The 18,692-nt window shown below is 38.6% G+C and overlaps 1 protein-coding gene across 1 annotated transcript in view; it reads left to right on the plus strand.

Moving 5' to 3' along the window:
• Hmga2 (high mobility group AT-hook 2) overlaps nucleotides 1-16,132 on the plus strand; it is a 187,238-nt gene extending 171,106 nt beyond the window's left edge. The window contains exons 4-5 of the mRNA XM_076855404.1: nucleotides 12,590-12,674; nucleotides 16,092-16,132. Of these exons, the coding sequence (XP_076711519.1) occupies nucleotides 12,590-12,674; nucleotides 16,092-16,132 (126 nt within the window). The remainder of the gene's footprint in view (nucleotides 1-12,589; nucleotides 12,675-16,091) is intronic.
• Nucleotides 16,133-18,692: the final 2,560 nt, after the last annotated feature.

Here is an 18,692-nt window from a genome sequence, read left to right on the forward strand (position 1 = left end):
ATTTATAAAGTTATGAGAGAATATAACTTTATTCCATATTTGACATATTACATGGGTATACGGCCACCTTGAGAAGATTTCATTCTTAAAAATGAAGACATTGATAAATCAACAGCCACACAACTCAAGGATAGTGATTTAAGTGTGATCACAGCCCTCAGACTTATTGTGATTGTGATTCTCATTCATCTTGCCATGGTCAGGAACTCACATTACAGAAACTTCTGTATGTAATACATCACCAACAGTCAGCTCACCAACAAGGAGAAGAGACTTCAAAAACAGCATTGAATTGTTTCAGATGTGGGAGGTAGGAGCAAATTCTTCAGAATTAATGCAGATACTTTAAATTTCACACTAAAAGAAAACATTTGTGTAGTTGTCCAGGGAACTTAGTAGCTGTTGGCTGTGGTTAGCACAGGGTTGGAGCATTCCACGTGCTAACATTGTTAAGTGGTAACCCTTCCCAGCATGTGGATTTACCAGAAGCCACTTAGCACTCTTCAAATCCATAGCTTGATAGGTTTTTCATGGAGAGCTTCCCTAAAGATATTTTCTCCTCTGGACTTCTATAATTCTATATCTTACACACCTTAGCAATAAAGCACAATGTGTTACTTATTACCACTTCTGAAATGAATAACCAACATTATAACCACTTCTGAGATGAAGAGGCACTTTTCCCACCTTGAAATATTACTTCAATAAAGTCTAGACCAAAGTATTTTTTCTGTTTATCTGGACATGAATTGAAGCAGCCTTGCAAATAATAATTTAAAATTCACTCAAGTGATGGTTTAGCTATATTATTTTCTTTCCTACTTCAATCTCAATAAATATTTACAATGGGGAGCGTGTGTTTGTGTGTGTGTGTGTGTGGAGAAAGAGTAGATTATGGGTCAGATTAAGATTTTTCCTATTTGAAAGCATACAAATGGCCAAAAGGTTTATGCAAACTGCTCAATGTCACTAAGTATCAGGAAAATGCAAACTGAAATTACTATGTCACCTCATTCCTGTTAGAATGAATATTGTAAAAAAGACAAAAATAGAAAATGCTGGTAAGGAATTAGAGAAAAAGAAAATATTTGCACACCATGGGCAGGAATGTAAATTAGTACAACCATTCTGGAAAACAGTATGACATTTCTTCAAAAAATTAAAAATAAAATTACCATATGATCCAGCAATCCCACTTTTGGGTATTTATCAGTCTGTCAAAGAGACATCTGCAATGTGTCTATGAAAGCATTATTCAGATATGGAATCAACCCAAGTGTTCATCAACAGATGAAAAGATAAAGAAAATGTGGCATATAGACACAATGGAACACTACTCAACTTTAAGGGGGAAAAAATAAAGGAAATTCTCACTTGTGACAACAGGGATGAACTTGGAGGATATTATGCTAAAGGAAATAAGCCAGGCACAGAAAGACAAATACTGATGCGATCTCACTTACATGTGGAATCTAAAGAACTCAAAGTTGTAGAAGTGGAGAATAAAATGGTGGTTTCCAGAGGCTGGGAGTGAGAATGGGATGAGGAGATGGTAGTCAAAGGGAACCAAGTTCCAGTTACACTGGAGGAATAGGTTTTCAAGATCTATTGACAGCATGGTGACCCTAGTTAATAATAATCATATTGTATATTTCAAAATCGCTAAAAAGAGTAGATTGTAAATGTGTTCACTATCAAAAAAAAAAGTGTTAAGTTATATGAGGAGCAGAACAGTCAGAGTACCTAACCTGGTCCTGATTCCTAAAATATGCAGCTCTTGGATCTATAGAGTGAAGACAAGACAGTAGAATTCACAATTTTCCTTCCAGGTTCAGACAGTGCAGTGGGTCATAGTATCTGTTCTTTCCAGGGGGCAAAAGAAAAATGAAGCCACCCAAATCAGCACTACTGACCAAATTATCCGGGACCCGTCCTTGTTCTCTTTCTCTGCATTAGTGATGACTTCTGACAGTTCCTAAAACCAAAGCAGCCAATACCATCACTGTGGAAATTGGGGCTGTGACTGGCACTGAGAGAGCGAGCACCAGCTGGGAGCTATATATTAACCTGTGCGAGATGCAGAGCGGAAACTGGAGATGGAGAAGGAGAGTTAGCAAAAGATAGCAAATCACACTCCGGGGTCAAAACCGCATCCTTCGGAGGAGCCAGAGAATGATTGTTTTCTCCTGCTAGCCTCCTCTCACAGAACACAGAACTCCTTAGATTTATGCATGAGTTTTGACGAAGCTGGATGGTTCCTGCCCTCTGGGAACCCTGAAACACTTTCATGAGGAGGGCAAACCATTCAAACAGGGCAACCCAAGGTGTCCAAAATGAAGAGCCACAAGTCAAACACCAGGGCTGGGGCTGGGGCTCAGTGGTAGAGCGCCCACCTAGCATGTGTGAGGCACTGGGTTTGATCCTCAGCATCACATAAAAATAAATAAATAAAATTAAGTTAAAAAAAAAAAAAAAGTCACACACCAAACCTTTATGCAGCTGGATGACCCATGCCACCCACAAAGGTCCCTACTAAAGGAGCCATCAGAGGGCCAGCTCCTCTGGTTTGGCCACAGCAAAGCCAATTCAGTTCAGTGTGTTCCTGCTCAATAGATTTTAGTTCCATTTTTTTAAGTGACATATTTAAGTGAACTGTTCTCATGCTCACTACCCCGAATTTATTTACTCAGTAATTTCTAAAGATTCCAGGCCTATAGACCATTGAATTCACATGGTTCGATTACTGAGTAATTCTTAAAATCTCATTACTAGAGTGTGACATTTATCTGAAGTCAAATCTAGCAAGGGAAAAAGAAAAAGATGTGATGGCAATAAACTACTATTGAAACAGAATCATAGAGTTGGATGTCAAACAATAGGGTATTGTAAATGATGCCCTCCCAAAAAGGCTCTCTCTGATAGCCACAGCTAAGGAAAACATATGATAACAATAAATATGATTTCCACGACGCCACAGCCCTTTCACCACTCCTTCCATGTGGGGATGATAAGCAATAGCTCTGTTCTGCATTTTTTTGTTAAAAAAGAAATTCTTCTTGGCAAATAATAAATTTATAGCAAGGGAATTTCTTTTTGACTCAAGCTTCTATTTCTTCAACTTACTGCTTTAAAGGACATAAATTCCATTGGTCTCTGTGTGGAAAGTTTGTCAGGGCAACTTGGAATCAGTGGGAATTGCTAAATGAGTTTAAGAAGAAAATATGCAATTCACTTCTGAAGCTTTTCAGCTCTCTGCACTATTCCTAGCCGTTTCAACCCAAGATGTGAGTTCATATGACTTCAGTCAACACTGGATTAGGCAATGGCCCACATTAATTCATGATATTTGGATAAAGAAAGATCAATTGAAAAAAAAATAACATGGCAGGCACGAATGTATGTATATCATGTCAGTCATCTGTATATATATTTCAGAATACCATACCCTTATTTACATTCTAGAAACTGTTTCATTCTTAAAGCTATTTCAGCATTAAAATGGATTTATTCTTCCAGTGTTTGAGTACAAACAGGGTCCATATCATAACAGAGATACTCCTTGTATATGGTTTATTTTACTTACGCAAACACTTCAGTGATTTTTAAAAATCAACACTGCCCAAGCAATTAAATATTTTCTTTCAAAAGAAAAGAGTACATAATTATACAAAGCAACCAAATTATTTCAAAACTACCAGAATTAATTTTGCCATCTACAGTTCATTAGTAAGTAGCTTTGAACTTACACAACCTCAACTATTATCCTGTCCTTTCAAAACTGTCTAAATTGATCCTATGCAAAGGGTGTTCTGTGGACACACTGACTCCGAAGCCAACTGTCACTGCACTGCAAAGACAAACACAGAAACAGAGTGAGCATTCAGAAAGCTGAATAGAAAGTTTACAGGTAATTTCTTTTGGGGTGTCAAATCTAATAGTAAACATTAGAGGCTTGCACTTTGTGTGATTTGGGGTTTTTTTTTTTTTTAGTTTAATATTATCTAGAATTACACTTTTGTTTTATTCTACTAAAATATCAGTTCACGACTGATTGGAAATTTAAAAATTGGTCCTTTGAAGATAGTTTGAGAAGCACTGGTCTAAACAAAGCAATCTGCATACGCAGATAACTGTCTTATGAATTAAATGTAGCTTTTTATTCACACGGATGTTCACTCATAGTCACACACACAGGCAGGTATGCGTGCACGCGCACACATACACACACACACACACACACATACACACACAAGTCCTTATCTATATAACAGATTAGTCAGCTCAACACAAACAAAGCTCAAAGCTCAGTGAATCAGAAAACTCATTTCCTTGGTCTCTCCAGATGTGTTTCAGCTGAGGAGATTGTTGAGGAATAGGTATGGCTTGATTAAACGACTGAAGCAAATGGATTGTTTGGGTCTTGGTTCTGTTTTTACCTTCCTTACAACCTTCGCTCTCTCCCTTCTGCCCCGCCCACCCCTCCTTTTTTCTTTTCTCCTTTTTTTTTCTTTCTTTTCTCTGTAGAGGCCGAATCATCTTCTTTCTCTTTAAAGAGTTAAACCAAGAGCCCATGTTTACACACATCAATAAAATACATCAATAAAACTCACTGAGGTGAAGGAAGGAAGAAAAAAGTTGAGCAATGTGCAAAGAAAAAAAAAAAACATGACTGAGAAACACAGGTAAACTAGGATCTGGAGACAAGGGTCCACCAAACAAAAGATGCCTGCATGAATTCTCAGAGGAATCTCACCACCCTGCCCCCCCCCACCCCAGAGCTTTTATTAATATAGTTTAACCATCTAGAGGAAAAAATAAAAGGATTTTTTCCATCCAATTTTTTTTGGGGGGGAGGTACTGAGGATTGAACCCAGGGGTACTTAACCACTGAGCCACACCCCCTGCCCTTATTTCTTATTTGGAGACAGGGTTTCACTAAATTGCTTAGGGCCTCTATAAATTGCTGAGGCTGATCTTGAACTTTTGATCCTCGTGCCTCAGCCTTCCAAAACACTGGGCCAAATTTTTGAAGAACTCTTCTTGGTTGTTCACCCATGAAAATCTCAAGAAACTTTAAAAACTTCTAAAACTCAGTAGGGAGCATTCCCTTGGAAGCCTTTGGGAAGGAAACTGGTGAAGCCATCCCTCCCTTCCCCTCCCCACTGCTGAACTGCCCCACATCACAGGCTTTCCTTGGGCCCAAGTCATTTCTCCTAGACTGAAATATGGGTGGGTTAAAAATAGGATGCCGGACAATCACATTCCTCCCCGAGTACTGTCCTTTACACAGCCCAGGAGACAAGGCAGATTTGCCCTGTCTCACCTGTTCTGTTCAATGTTACACATGTGCCCAAGGAACTCCGGCAACTTTGTGTTTCATTTCACAATTAGCACAATGAGCTGCCCAAGCTCAGGAGAAAACACAAGAGAAATGAATCTGTATCCCTTAAGCTCTGCGATTCATTTTTCTTTTTCGTCTGTTCTGAAAACCAAATTCCCTGGGTTGGGGTTTTCGACTACAATTTTGTCTTCTGCACTGTTCTCTACTCCCCACCCCCAGGGTCTTTGGCTCCAAATCAAAACAGCTTTCAAGTGGCCAGGACCAAGTTCCAAAGCTGCTACGTTTCTTAGAGATTTTCCTTCTTTTCCCAGATTTTTCTAAGCTCCAGTCTTTGTAGGAGGGCATGTACCTCCAGGTGGGGTTCTGACTGCAAGTATTGTGCCTTGGCCCCCACCCCAACTGCAGAAGTTTATTTGAAGTATGTTACTCTTTGCCTGCTTCTTAACTAGAGGCCCGATAGTCTTACAATGTCATTTTTCCCCTTACTGTAAATCAAGGGACAGCTGTCTTTGGAATAAATTCCAAATACTTGGTCTGGAAATGAACTTCGCAGTGGGTCCCTCCTCCATTCTGGCTGACATTTCCCCATTAATTTCTTTTTCTCTTTCATCCATTCATTGGCTGATGAGTCTATAAATACACCTCATCTGCTTTTACTTTGCTTTTTAAGAATAAACTGATACCAAACACACTGTCTTAATTACATCCACAGGCAAAGCATAACAAGTTTGAATGTTGTCACAATATAGTTTTAAAACTTGACATTGTTAATTATGCCAGCTGTGATAAAACTGGGAAATGAAAATCTTAACTTGAATGTGTAAATGAGTGATTCATCCAAAAAGGCATTTTAAACATTAATCCATGAGAATACCCAGAAACCTACCAGGCAAAAGAAGGAAACAATACAGGAAACTGAAGAGTGGCTTGGTAAAGAAGCAAGGAAACTGTGGCCCTGTTCCTCTTACCCGTGACACCTCTGAAACTGAGCAAGTTAGCTCTCCCAAATTCAAATCAGACTCGGGAGAACACGGTCTCGTTCCATTCATGAGTGTCTGCATTATGAGGTGGCTGCTGATTCATGAGGATCTGAATCATAGGGTGCATCAGCAAGACACAGGACAAATTCTGATTCATTGCTAGAAGACTTGGAATCAGTGGGGAAATTCTACTTTGGTGGTGGAGACAAGATTAAAGAAATGGATAAGGTATCACTCACATGTTCTTGGCAGAAAATTACTGATTTAAAAACCTTCAGGTGAGATGGTAGGACTGATCAACTTCAGGTTAACAGTAGAGTGGCCTTGTTGGGCTAAATTCACATTCTGAATTTTGTAAAGAAATTCTTGTTTTCCTGAGCTATTCTCACATAAGACACATTCTTATTTGAAAAAAAAAGTAATGAAAAGATGAACATCCATTTTTGAGTGGGAAATAAAAGTCAGAAGAAAGTTTGCAAGATCTCAAACTATTATAGTGCTCCAGTTCTCATACACAAAGAACCACAGGAAAAATAGCAGTTAAAATACATTAAGTGATGAGTGAAAATTGGTAGACATATCAAAAAAAGTTTTAAGCAAGCCAAAAGAAGAAAAGACTTACAGGTAGCTGAATGGCTTTGACATTGATAGAGAATTAAGGGAAGAGTAATGATCAGAATCCCTGGTCAATCAAACTCTGTGCCGGGCACTTTTGCATAAATACTTAATTCTCTTTGTAACAACTCAGAAATGAATGTAACTTTGAAAGAGAGATATACAGATGGTCCTCAGCTATCATGAAGTCAAATTTCATAACATATGTAGATAGCTACAAACAACTTGCTGTACACAGAAACCACCATTTTGCACATCAACTGATGAACAAACTTTTTGAGATGCCCCCTGGTGGTAACTTGACAGATAATAGTTTAGTATGGCAGAAGTAATGTCAGACTGATGGTACTGTGGATTCATGAAATCACTTTGTTTCTCCTCTGGGCACAAGAGGAAAACTACACACATTTTCCAGGTTTCTTGCTTTCAGATGGGATCTTGTGACTAACTGATGACCAATGGATATGAGCAGATGTGATGCATGTACTTTTAGCCCCGCCCCTTAAAAAGACCTGTTAGATTGTGCTGGTTCTCCCTCTTTGATCATCAGGTGCTGGATATAACAGATCAATCCCCAGCTTCCCTGTGTGAGGCCCTAATAGACGGTGAGCCCACTAAGGAAAAATGCCAGGACTCCTGAGCCCCATCTTAAAGGATAGCTTTCCAAGTAAGATAGCCTCATAGGTCTCTATGTGAGCAAAATAATTGAACTGAAAGTTTGTATGTTGTTTGTAACAGCAGTAATTAACAATAACTACCCTAACAAATAACTCCTGCTATAGAGTGTTTCAAACAAAAATATTTCATTGTAATTTTCCACTAAAATGGTGGAAAATTGAAAAATAAAGGTATAGATATTAGTAATGAAAGTATAATAAATTTCATATAATCCAGAAAAAGATGAAAATTACTCATCAGGTTAAAAGTGATAAATCTTAACTTCAGCCAGGCCAGACTGCGGCAAGACCCTTACTTAAATAGGCTGTCAACTGCAAAAAAAATAAAAATAAAATAATTACAGAACATATAGGAGATGCTAAAATTTAAAACATTCAAATAATGTGTTTGAAAGCAAAATTTCCATGGAAACAGGATCTTTCCCCCTCCCTGCCTTTTAGACTAAATCCATTGTTTCACTACCTTACAATCAACTTGAGAACATGTTTTCAGGATCAAAAGTACAAAAGTGCCTAATTCCTCACTTTCAAATAGGGAAAAAAAAATTAAAAATCAGAGAAGTTGAACAATTACCCCCAAAGTCTTGTTAGTAAATAATAGGTCTAAAATTCATTCCAAGATTTGCTGCAGCCAAAGCCTTGTTCTTTATATTTTTACCTCACTGCCTCTCATCTCTGTAAAAATTTGGAGGTCTGCCTATCTTTGAAGAAGAAAACATATAAAATGATCTTACAGCGCCCCCTTTGAGAGCTTTGATTGTAGGATAAAGATATTCTCATGTTTTAATATTATGAATGCTGGAGCCTTGTGAAGACTATCCCTTGGCTACCCAGTGGATCAAAGCCCAGAGATATGGCTTTGGTCCGCTATGCCACACTGCCTTTACAAAACAACATTATTCCTATGAACTATTTCCATTAATTTAACGTGGAAAATAAAGTTATAACAACATTAAAGAGTATGCTACAGTTTCATGCTCTACACTGTTGGCAAAAACTTGGCCTCTGTCCCAGAATTCTGCCCCAACTGGTCATGTCTCAGGAGGAAAGAATTCCCCCCATCTTTCTACAGCAGCCCATTCTGCTTAACTCAGACCCCCGCAGAAGGGTGTTGATGAATACAAAAGGTTTCCAAAGAGAGAACTGGCAAACAGAAAGCTTGGAGACACCCTACCTCTTGAAAAGAAGAGAAAAATTAAATTATTTATTAACATCATAATGGCCCTTAGAAGAATGTCATAAAAGCATCCTTTGTCATCACTGCCATACCAAAGCAAATGTGTATGAAACGCTTCAACTGGGAAAATAATTTTTTCATCACCCATCCAACAACTGTGACTTCATGTAGTATTATGAGAGTCCACTTTTATAATAACTCAGTTCTGCAGTATTTTGGACTAAAAAAAATGTGTATGAAGTGGTTAAACTTTTGTTTATGGGTGATATCAATGCAAAAATAAGCTTTAGAGAGTTGCCAGCAACCATCTACCTCTATACCCATAACCACTTCCATAGCTTCAGGTCTGCCAAGATTTTTGCATGATGAATAATTCCCATGAAGTTTCCCTGGCTGTGCCATCCATACAAACCCCCAATGGCTCATCCACTTCTCTGTAAACACCAGAGCCCTCCCTGTTCATGGCCTGGGGCTGTGTTTAAAAGTGGAAACTGAGACATGATGATTGACTGAGAGTAGGAAGAAGTGGAGGGGTGGGCACCCTCAGGATGAATATTCATGTAGATACAATGCAAGTTAAATCCTGCTGCTCAAAACCCTCCTGAGAAGAAAGTTGGGCACCAGGGGAAATGAATTATCCATAAAGTAGGGACTACAATATTATTGTATCAGAGTATTGTGAGCTCATGAAGTTATTGTGAGCATTAAATGACATGTTATTTACCAGACACATAATAAAGACTCCATTGAATACTATCTGTATTTTCTTCTTATTGTTTCGAACATGGGGGCAATTTCAAAAACACTAATATCTATTGTCAACTTGATTCTTCAATGGTAAGACTAAGGTGTGCAATGAGGTGAACTGTGGGGGTGGGAGCAGGTGGAGTGGTTAGAACAAACACAAAGCTGGAAAGAATCAAAAGAAGAATCTCCACCTAGGCTTTCATTCATGCTCAGAGGGAAGGAATGCCCAGTGACAGATGCATCTCCATGAAATTGCATTAGGAGAGGCATTTCCTGAAGAAGATGAGGGACACACTTTGTGGTTTCTATTTTTTTAGACCAAAAAAAAAAAAAAAGGCATTGAAGTAAGACTGCAGCTACCAAAATACCACATGGCCTTAACCCTCATACTTATGATTCTCACAGAAAATTTCCACGGCAGGAATAGCACAAGACTTACTGACTGAATGCAAGGAAGTTAACCAAATTGTTCTGACACATTCTTAGAGTACTCCACCAAAATCTAAATTCCATGCTTAACTCTTAAACTGTTCTCTAGTTCTCTGAGATGCAGAATAGAATGAGTCACTTATGAAAATAATAAAATGACCTTCATTTCATAAAAATTTGTTAAGTGCTTACTATGCTGTCATGTATCTGTCACTTGGAATATAAAAATAAATAAGATAATTCTTGGCCATAAAACAATACTAATTCAGTCTAGAAGACATATATATCAACAAAACATTGGAAAGCATTTTAGTAAGTGCAGTGCAGATATCCAATACATATTATGAGTGTACAAGTGTAGAATACTTAAAATATTAATTATTTCCCTATGGTCCAAAGGATGAATATGGCCCATAGGGATTGTGTGTGTTGGGATTTTTCATTTTGGTTAAGTGGAAGAAGTGGAGGGGCGGGCACCCTCAGGATTTAATAAATCATATTTAATAAATGAATAGTTGCGTGCAATTCCCACCCCCCAAAACTATCACCTGAAATTCAGTAACAGATGCTCCTTTTAAATGAGACATATGTTCTCCCATTTACTACTTTCTCCAGTATTTCTTACCAAGATACCAAGGTGCCATTCATTTATCTTATCAATCTAGGTCTACATAAGCAGTTGAGTTTTTCACTTCTGACATAAGAATAGGTGTTAGAGAAGCATAAATTTTCTTCTTAGGAATGAGCTCACTTGTAAAAATAATAAATTGTTTAGGGAATAGGTGTGAAAGAAATGAAAAATGAAGGGAAAAACCACATTTTTTTATTCATCCATATACTTACCATTTGGAGTGCTCTTGATCTTTCTGTTGGTCTAAGAATCCCTCTGGTCATTTGCCTTCTATTAAAGGAACTTCTTTTAACATTTCTTAAAGTGAAGGTCTCTTTTTCTTTTAATTAACCTGCATAGTTTATTTTATTTTCATCTTTGAAAAGTTTCTACACTGGGTATAGAATTTTAGGCTGGTAGTTTGGTTTTTGTTTTGTTTGTTTTAACACTTAAATGATGACTTTCCATTGTCTTTAGGTCTGCATGATTAGTGACAAGAAGTTGGTTGTTAGAAATGAGGGTAAGAAGAGCATTTCCAGTAGGAATGATCACATAAAGCCAAAACAAATAGATGAGCAATAGTAGTCACAAGTATCAGAAAATACCAACATGGTGTTATGCACCAAAGAAGTAAACACTGAAAGGACTTAGGGGTTCCCCATGCTGGAAGGAGAAATGTGAGGGTTCAAGTTCTAGCCTATTACTGGCTGTGTAACCTTGAGTAACGTTTCTGTGCTTCAGTTTTCTCACTTTTAGAAGAAGAGATCTTCACCATTTTTTTTAATCCAATAGTGTGTTTCAAGGTAAGCATGTTTCTGTAATCAAGTTCAGTGGAGGTAGATGACTCTTCCAGCTGGAATTTTTTTTTTTAAGAGAAAATAGGTTAATTAATGACAAGTACTTTTTGATCATCTGCTGCATGCCAAGATTTGTACTCAGAGCTCCAGGTACATTATCTTTAATCCTTATAGCAATCCCTATCACACAGATTAGGAAAAAGATTCATAGTTTGTCAAATGTCACATGGCCAAATGTGGTGGAGACAGGATCTGAGCCAAAGTTTGTTGACTACATTTTGCGGCTTCTCTCCTGTCTTAAAGCTATGTCTTTAACGCTCCTTGAGTAGTTCAAATGTGCATCCAGGGCCACGGCACCAACTAGAAAGGTCAAAAGTAGGTTTGAGACAGCCACCAAATAATAAATTACACCTTCAACGACACTTCCCTTCACCCTGTTCTGGAAGAGGATGCATTCAAGAGGGGACCTCCTTAGGGACCTTCTTAATTCAGCAAATGGTCAATTGTACTATTTAGTCTTCTGTGTATCTTTTGCAATAAGTAGATATTGACTGAAAAACCTTAGGAGTACATTTATGTAAATACAGCAAGATTTTACTGTAAGCATTGCTATCAATTAAAGCCTTACTAGGGTCTAGGTACTATACTGAGCACTTTATTTGTATTATCTCAACTAATTCCCATAACAACCTCGGGAGGTAATTACAGTATTATTCCTGTTATACAGAAACCTGAGACCCAAAGTCACACAATGAGGAGTCCAATAATGATCCTAGGAAGTCTGGCTCCAAAGCCAAAGTTCCCAGCCTGTTATGGTTTGGATATGAGATGTCCCGTGAAAAGCTCATGTGGCAACACAGGAATGTTCAGTGGTGAAATGATTAGATTAGGAGAGCTGCAACCCAATCCATGGATTAATCCATTTGATGGATTAACAATCTGAATAGACTACTGGGTGGTAACTGTAGACAGGCAAGGAGTGGCCACAGAAGGTAGGACACACTTGGTGGAGTGCCCTTGGTAATTCTACTTTGTCCTTGGTGTCCGCCCTCCCTCTCTCTCTCCCCCTCCCTTCCCAGCTGCCATGAGCTAAGAAGCTTTCCTTTGCCAAACCCTTCTGCATGATGTTCTGCCTCATCTCAGGGCCAGAGCAATGGTCAACCATGGACCAAACCTCTGAAACTGTAAGCTGAAAATAAGCTTTTGCTCCTTTAAGGTTTTTTTCGGGTATTATGGTCACAGCGACAAAAAGCTGACTAACATGCAGCCCTTCATTGGATTGCCTCTCAGAGTGGCTGTAGGTGAGAGGAAGGACATGTTCTTTTGTTATTGTTGTTTCAATTTGTAAATTCTGAAACAGGGTCAATGAAAGGTGCTTTTAAAAAAAATGTTGTCTTATCATTCTTTTAAAAGGTAGAACAGAGATGAAAACTCTAGATTCCCTGAGACCCAAACTCTTACATTCTTCTGATTTCTCATGGGTGATACCTCATTTTGACACATGGTCATTGCTCTAAAGTATTTGTGCCTTTTTCTTTTTGACCCATCTGTAATGCATGTGTGTCACGGGCATGCCACAAATCAGACTCTCCCTTCACTAGTAACTATTTTACCACACAGACCACGTGGACATGAAAAACCTAGAACAAAGAGAAACTTTGACTAGCAGTTTTGTTCTCATGTCTAAGTAGACGGCATGATCTATCACTCATTGAGAACAGAAACAATTTTGGACCATTTTCTTCCAGTATGGGAAACACCAATCTCTAAGCCAAAGAGAAGTACTTGACAGATCTAGGGAGGTAAGGAGCCAGTGAAAATCTGGATGATTATTTAGAAATCTTCATTCAGATATCCTGGAGAGTTTTACCCAGATTTCAGCAATTGAGGAGAAGTATGTCTTATTGTCTCTGATATAAGACAAAACATTTCATGGAAAGCAATTTTACTTTGGACAGGTCTTGATTATCCAGCAGGTAACATGTTTTCGTCAATTTCTCCAGGGGACAAATGCTCTTCCACCAGCATATAGGTGACTTTTCACATTTCTAAGAGAAAGGGGTAGGTGAAGATGTGGCTTGCTGATCAGGAAACCCTCCTAATAATCTTCAATAATGGATTTTTTTTTCTTTAGCAGTGTTGGCTGTGACAACAGCTTATGTAATAAAAATAGATTACTCCACTGTTTCATTTAGGTTATTGATTTTGGCTTCTCTCAATCAAACAGGAAACATCTTTGGTCAAGCACACGACAAAGCATGAAAATTATCATAAATAGCATTCCAGGTGGACCCAAATCTGCAAGGTGAAGATGAATATAATAAGAATAGCAAAAAGAAGGCAGATGCAACACATTGGATATTAGCTCAGAATTGACAATGGATCAGCCTTACATACTATCCTTTCTCTGTTAACACGCTTTGACTTAATATAAAAATTATTTATTCTTGTGACCCACTGAAAGTGGTGAATATTGCCCCAGAAATCAGTATCAGATCAGTATCAGAAATATGGTGGAAGGGATTTCCCACTGGACAGGCCTTTGGATTAAATGATTCCAGATGTTGAGTAGAAGATGCTGGATATGCAGATGAACAGGCCCACCCAAGACAGAGAGAAGACTGCTCCTGACCTAAGGCCACCGAGACATTTCTGACAAGGTTTCTCAAGTGAAAGCATCAAGTAGCTCCAGCCACCAAAGTGTTCCAGGTGAACATTCACTATGTGGGGTCAGGCAGAGAATGAGGTCTAAACCCCTCTAGGGATTGTTCTGCAGCTTCCTAGTGTTCTCTGGGGTTCACCAGAAAAGGCCAGTTTCCTGATCTTTGATGTAAAATGCGGGCTCCATTTGCTGCAACATTAATAAATACTGTAGACTTTTAGTCAATCTATACTAATGCAAAAAGCATAAAGAAAATAGGATGGTGTGACTGACTGTTTTCTGAACTAAGAAGGACCATGAGGAGATCACTTCTTGAATGCATCCGTTTTTGGCAAATTAAACCTTACTCTCCCACCCTCTAGCCACTACATGGGTTGGGGTGTAATCCAGGTACCACCCCAGTGTGTCTGAATTGGCATCTCTCTGGAAACTCACAACTTTAAGGCCAGTTTTCCCCACTTAACAGATGGGAAAAAATAAAGGAGTATTGCCTGCCACAGAATAACATCATGATGCTTTTGACCTCAGAGAAGATGTCTCAGGGACTTCTGGGTAGGCCCCCACCTGCATGCATCATTTTAACAAGCAGACCTGCCTGAGGCTGACTTTTTAGTCTCACTGGAGCATCAAAGAAGAGCTCACGCCCAGCCTGGGCCTGCCAACGTGACGGAATTGATTCAAATTTCCCACGTGAAAACTTGAAAATGCTCTGAATGCCGTCATTTGAATATTTTGGTCCTCAATTTTTGAAAAAAAAAATAAAATCATTAGGAAAACGAAAAAACCTAGTAACGGCCTTAGTCCTCTGAACAGGTAGCGTGAGTTACACAACTTTCTCTGATAACAGCCATGAAACTTCCCAATCTTAACTTGAAATCTACCAAAGACCTGCACAGAAGCTTTGGTTTTGCTGGCCTCAGAGCAGAATGGCTGACAGCTGCCTAAGAGGACAGAGTTTTCTTTTTTTTCTCTGTGGGGTCAACACAGTGAGACTGTGAGGGAGGCAGTGTGTGTCCACGCTGCCGAGAGCTTTCCTGAATGTTTTGTCAAAGCTGAAGCCAAGCCCAAAGGGTTATGTCCAGGAAATCACTTTAGACAGGGCCCTTGCCACATGCAAACTCCCGTGCCTTAAAACCCTGAGGAGCATCGATGACTTTTCTCCCTGAAGCTCTTTGTTCATGAGGAACACCAGGCAGACCTTCTTTCTTTCCTGGTTGTCAGAAAGTGTCCGATGCAATGGCAGGGAAGAACGGGTAGCGGGGAAGCACCACAGGCAGACAACATGAAAGGGACAGCACCAAAATAAATATGAGCTGTTGAGCTGCTCTGATTTTTGGCTTTCAGTGATAGCAAGGAACGAATATGGTTGATGGTGGTGAGAGTGAGTCAGGGCAAGACTGCAGAAGAAATTCTGTTTTCTGGCATTTTCCTATTGTGGGCAACTAGACATTAATTCAGAACATAGCTTTTGCCTTTCCTAGGCAACTTCTCCCCCCCACCTTTTTTTTTTTTTTTTTTTTTTTTCTTATATAGGCAGTTGACTGTGATGGTTGATGATTGACTTCAGAGAGATCTGAGTTCCAGACCTGGCTTTGCCACTGTACAGTTTAAAGTTGTGTTAATGACCTTGGGTTATGATCAAAATCAAGTAGCACAAACGTTTGTTATGTGCAGGGTTACTCTTCTTAATGTTTTGTGTCTACTCATTTAGTTAATCATCACAGTGATGATAGGTACCATTTTCACACTATTTTATATACAAGTCAGCTATTAAGTCACTTGCTCAGTGTCACACAGCTCAAAAGTGCAGGACCTGGGACTCCAACCCAGACAGTCTGGCTCCAGAGCACAGCTCTTAAAGACTACATGGTCTTTGACCTACCTAAGCCCCTGTTTTCTCATCTTAAAAAAAAAAAATGTAACGTATAAGCCACATAGAATAATTATGTTGGTTAAATGAGATGATGCACATGTATTTAGCTGAGAGCCTGGGGTATAATAAACAATAAAAAAATGTCAGCCATTATTTTTTGCCTTTCTTTTCCTCTCCTTTCAGCACAAACTCCAAAAGATGGAACCAACACAGGGAAGATGTGAGGAAATTTCTTCCAGTTTCTTTTCTTCGCCATCCAGGGAGTCTTATGTTTATATACTATTGTGCCCCATAACTAATATTTGAAAAAATAATAATAATGAGGCCATTGAGTGTCAAGAATATGTTAGGCATTATTCAAACTCCATCATTCTGCGAATAGCTGTTTGCTTCCCAAACTTACCAGTCTCTGCTAAATGGGTTTAAAATCATTAGCAATATATCTATCCATTGCAAACCCTTTTAGTCGAGAGAGTTTGCTGCTTTGTCTTTAAGACTTTGTCTAAGAATACAGGCCTCTTTGATTTCAGCTGCAAGGGTGTTTGGGTGACAGCCAGAGCCTGTAACATGTGGGGCCCTTCAACCTTTATGCATCTGTTGTGTGGCCATCATAACTGACTGCATTGACTTGATTGGAATTACAACTCAATTTACACCCTATATTTTTCTCTTTACTTATGCTGTATCATATAAGACTGGAGATTTAACAGCACTTCTTTGACTTTCTGGCCTCCTCTCCAGATTTTATTTGATTTCTATAAACCATAATACAGCATTCTCTGCAGTCAATAATAAGTCTTCAATTGAACAAACTTATCAGGCTCTTTCCCCTGGCAACAAGCCCTGGCCACCTCCTCTTCCATCCTGCAGGCACAGACAACTCAGAAAAAAAAAAAAAAAAGAAAAAGAAAAGTGCTTCACTTTTAGAATGGGGCAAAAACTATCTCAAGAGGTGAAAGAAAACTGAATATCGTGAAAGTGTGAAGGGTGGTTCCTCTAAGAAAATTCTACCCATATCAGGACTCATTCTCTACAGAAGCCATAAACCTAAAATAACTGGTTATAATCCTGTGCACCAAGTGTTTTTCCTGAGGTTCACTTGACACATGATTTAACACAAGCCTGTTTGCTTCTCTGGGACTCAGTTTTCCCATCTGTAGAATAATACTCTCTGATATCTTCACCACCCAGTTTAAAGCATTTTACCACATGTTACTCTTTACTCCACAATCATGTACAGTTGGGCATAGATACGTTTCTTTAGGACCTGTGAGGAAACAGAGAAGCAAAGAAATTTTGTAACCTACTTACAGTTGCAATAGAGCTGGGGTAAGAATTCATGTTGTTTCTCTTAATACTAAGTGCTATTGTTTTCTAGAAACTTCTTTATTTAAAAAAAATGGAATTATTAACATAGAAATAAAGCACCTTGTTTTTGAGTCACTTGATTTGGGAATTTAAATGAACTTAGGTTTTCAAATCCTATCTAATAGGAAACACTCATACTCAGCTAGGAAAAATATTGGTTCAACCAAGTTTTATATTATACAAATAGTCCATGCATGTGGCCTACCACCTTGAAACAATGACCACTCAATCCTAACAGGTACCTTGTGAAATACAATAATAGTCATTATTAGTTCCATTTTACAGCTGGAAGAACTAAGGAAGAGAGTTCAAATGGCTTCTTTGGGGCCACAGAGGAAGTCAGCACTATATGGAGGAATTCTTGTATTTGAACTCTCTCTTCCTCCTGCAAATAGAGAAAGCAGGTTTTCTAGTGATGTTCTCACAGCTGAAATCATTCCTGCAATGACAGGCATATTCACATGACACTAGCTTTGAGGTACAGTCCCAGTTATAGCATTTCTAAAAAAAAATTAAAAATAAAAGCCAATGACAAATCCATATGAGAAAATACCCTTGAGATTATATTTCTCTAATTGTAGTCATTGGGCTGCCACAAATTTGGGGGGGGGGCCCTAAATCATTCCCAGATGATGACACATACTTACTTATTCATGAATTGACTGTGCGTTAATGGCATTCAGTTAAATGCTGATGTTGTATGTGTCCTGGCCAAAAATAGTTCCAGGCTGCCTGTTGATTCTTAAGACTTGGGTGTTTGTGTGCACTGGTAAAGGTGGGGGATGGGGGTGCAAATTAGACCTTTATTGCACATTCATTGTAAATCAAGCATTTTGTACCTACCTGTTGGAAAACAAAAGTAAAAGTACTGTCCTTTTCCCCTCAAGGAATTTAGAATTTACATAAAGAAACAGAATACATTTTCCTCTGATAAAAATTGTAAATATGTTATTTTTTATTTTGCCGAGTCCATATTTTTTTTAACTTTTTGAATCCTGAAATATTTTCAAGAAGCACCTAATGATGCCACTATCATTTGTTCTTTCCATTTTAAAATTAATTTTTAATCTCTCAATCAATATTCAGGTTGAGAAATTCCTAAGTGTAGTAGTAGGAGCAAATGTGACTCCATTTTGTTTTATGACTTCATCCTGTAAAACAACCATGCCAAGTAGAAGAGTCATGCCTGGAGCAAGATGTTCTTTTCCTTTGGCTATAGAAACCTTTAAGAACACAGAACTACCTAATGGGACATTGTTTCTGTAACTAGGGTAATGGGGCTCTGTTTCTGTAACTGGGGTGACTGGGCTAACTGTGATTGGTTAGGCTTCCCTCCGCTTGACTGCACTGTCCTGCTTCTGTAACCTTGCTTGCATTGGCTAGACCCCCTGAACATCCCTTTTGGGGTTTTCTGGC

This window comes from Callospermophilus lateralis, chromosome 4 (genome assembly GCF_048772815.1).
Source record: "Callospermophilus lateralis isolate mCalLat2 chromosome 4, mCalLat2.hap1, whole genome shotgun sequence".
Classification (NCBI taxonomy): Eukaryota; Metazoa; Chordata; class Mammalia; order Rodentia; family Sciuridae; genus Callospermophilus; species Callospermophilus lateralis.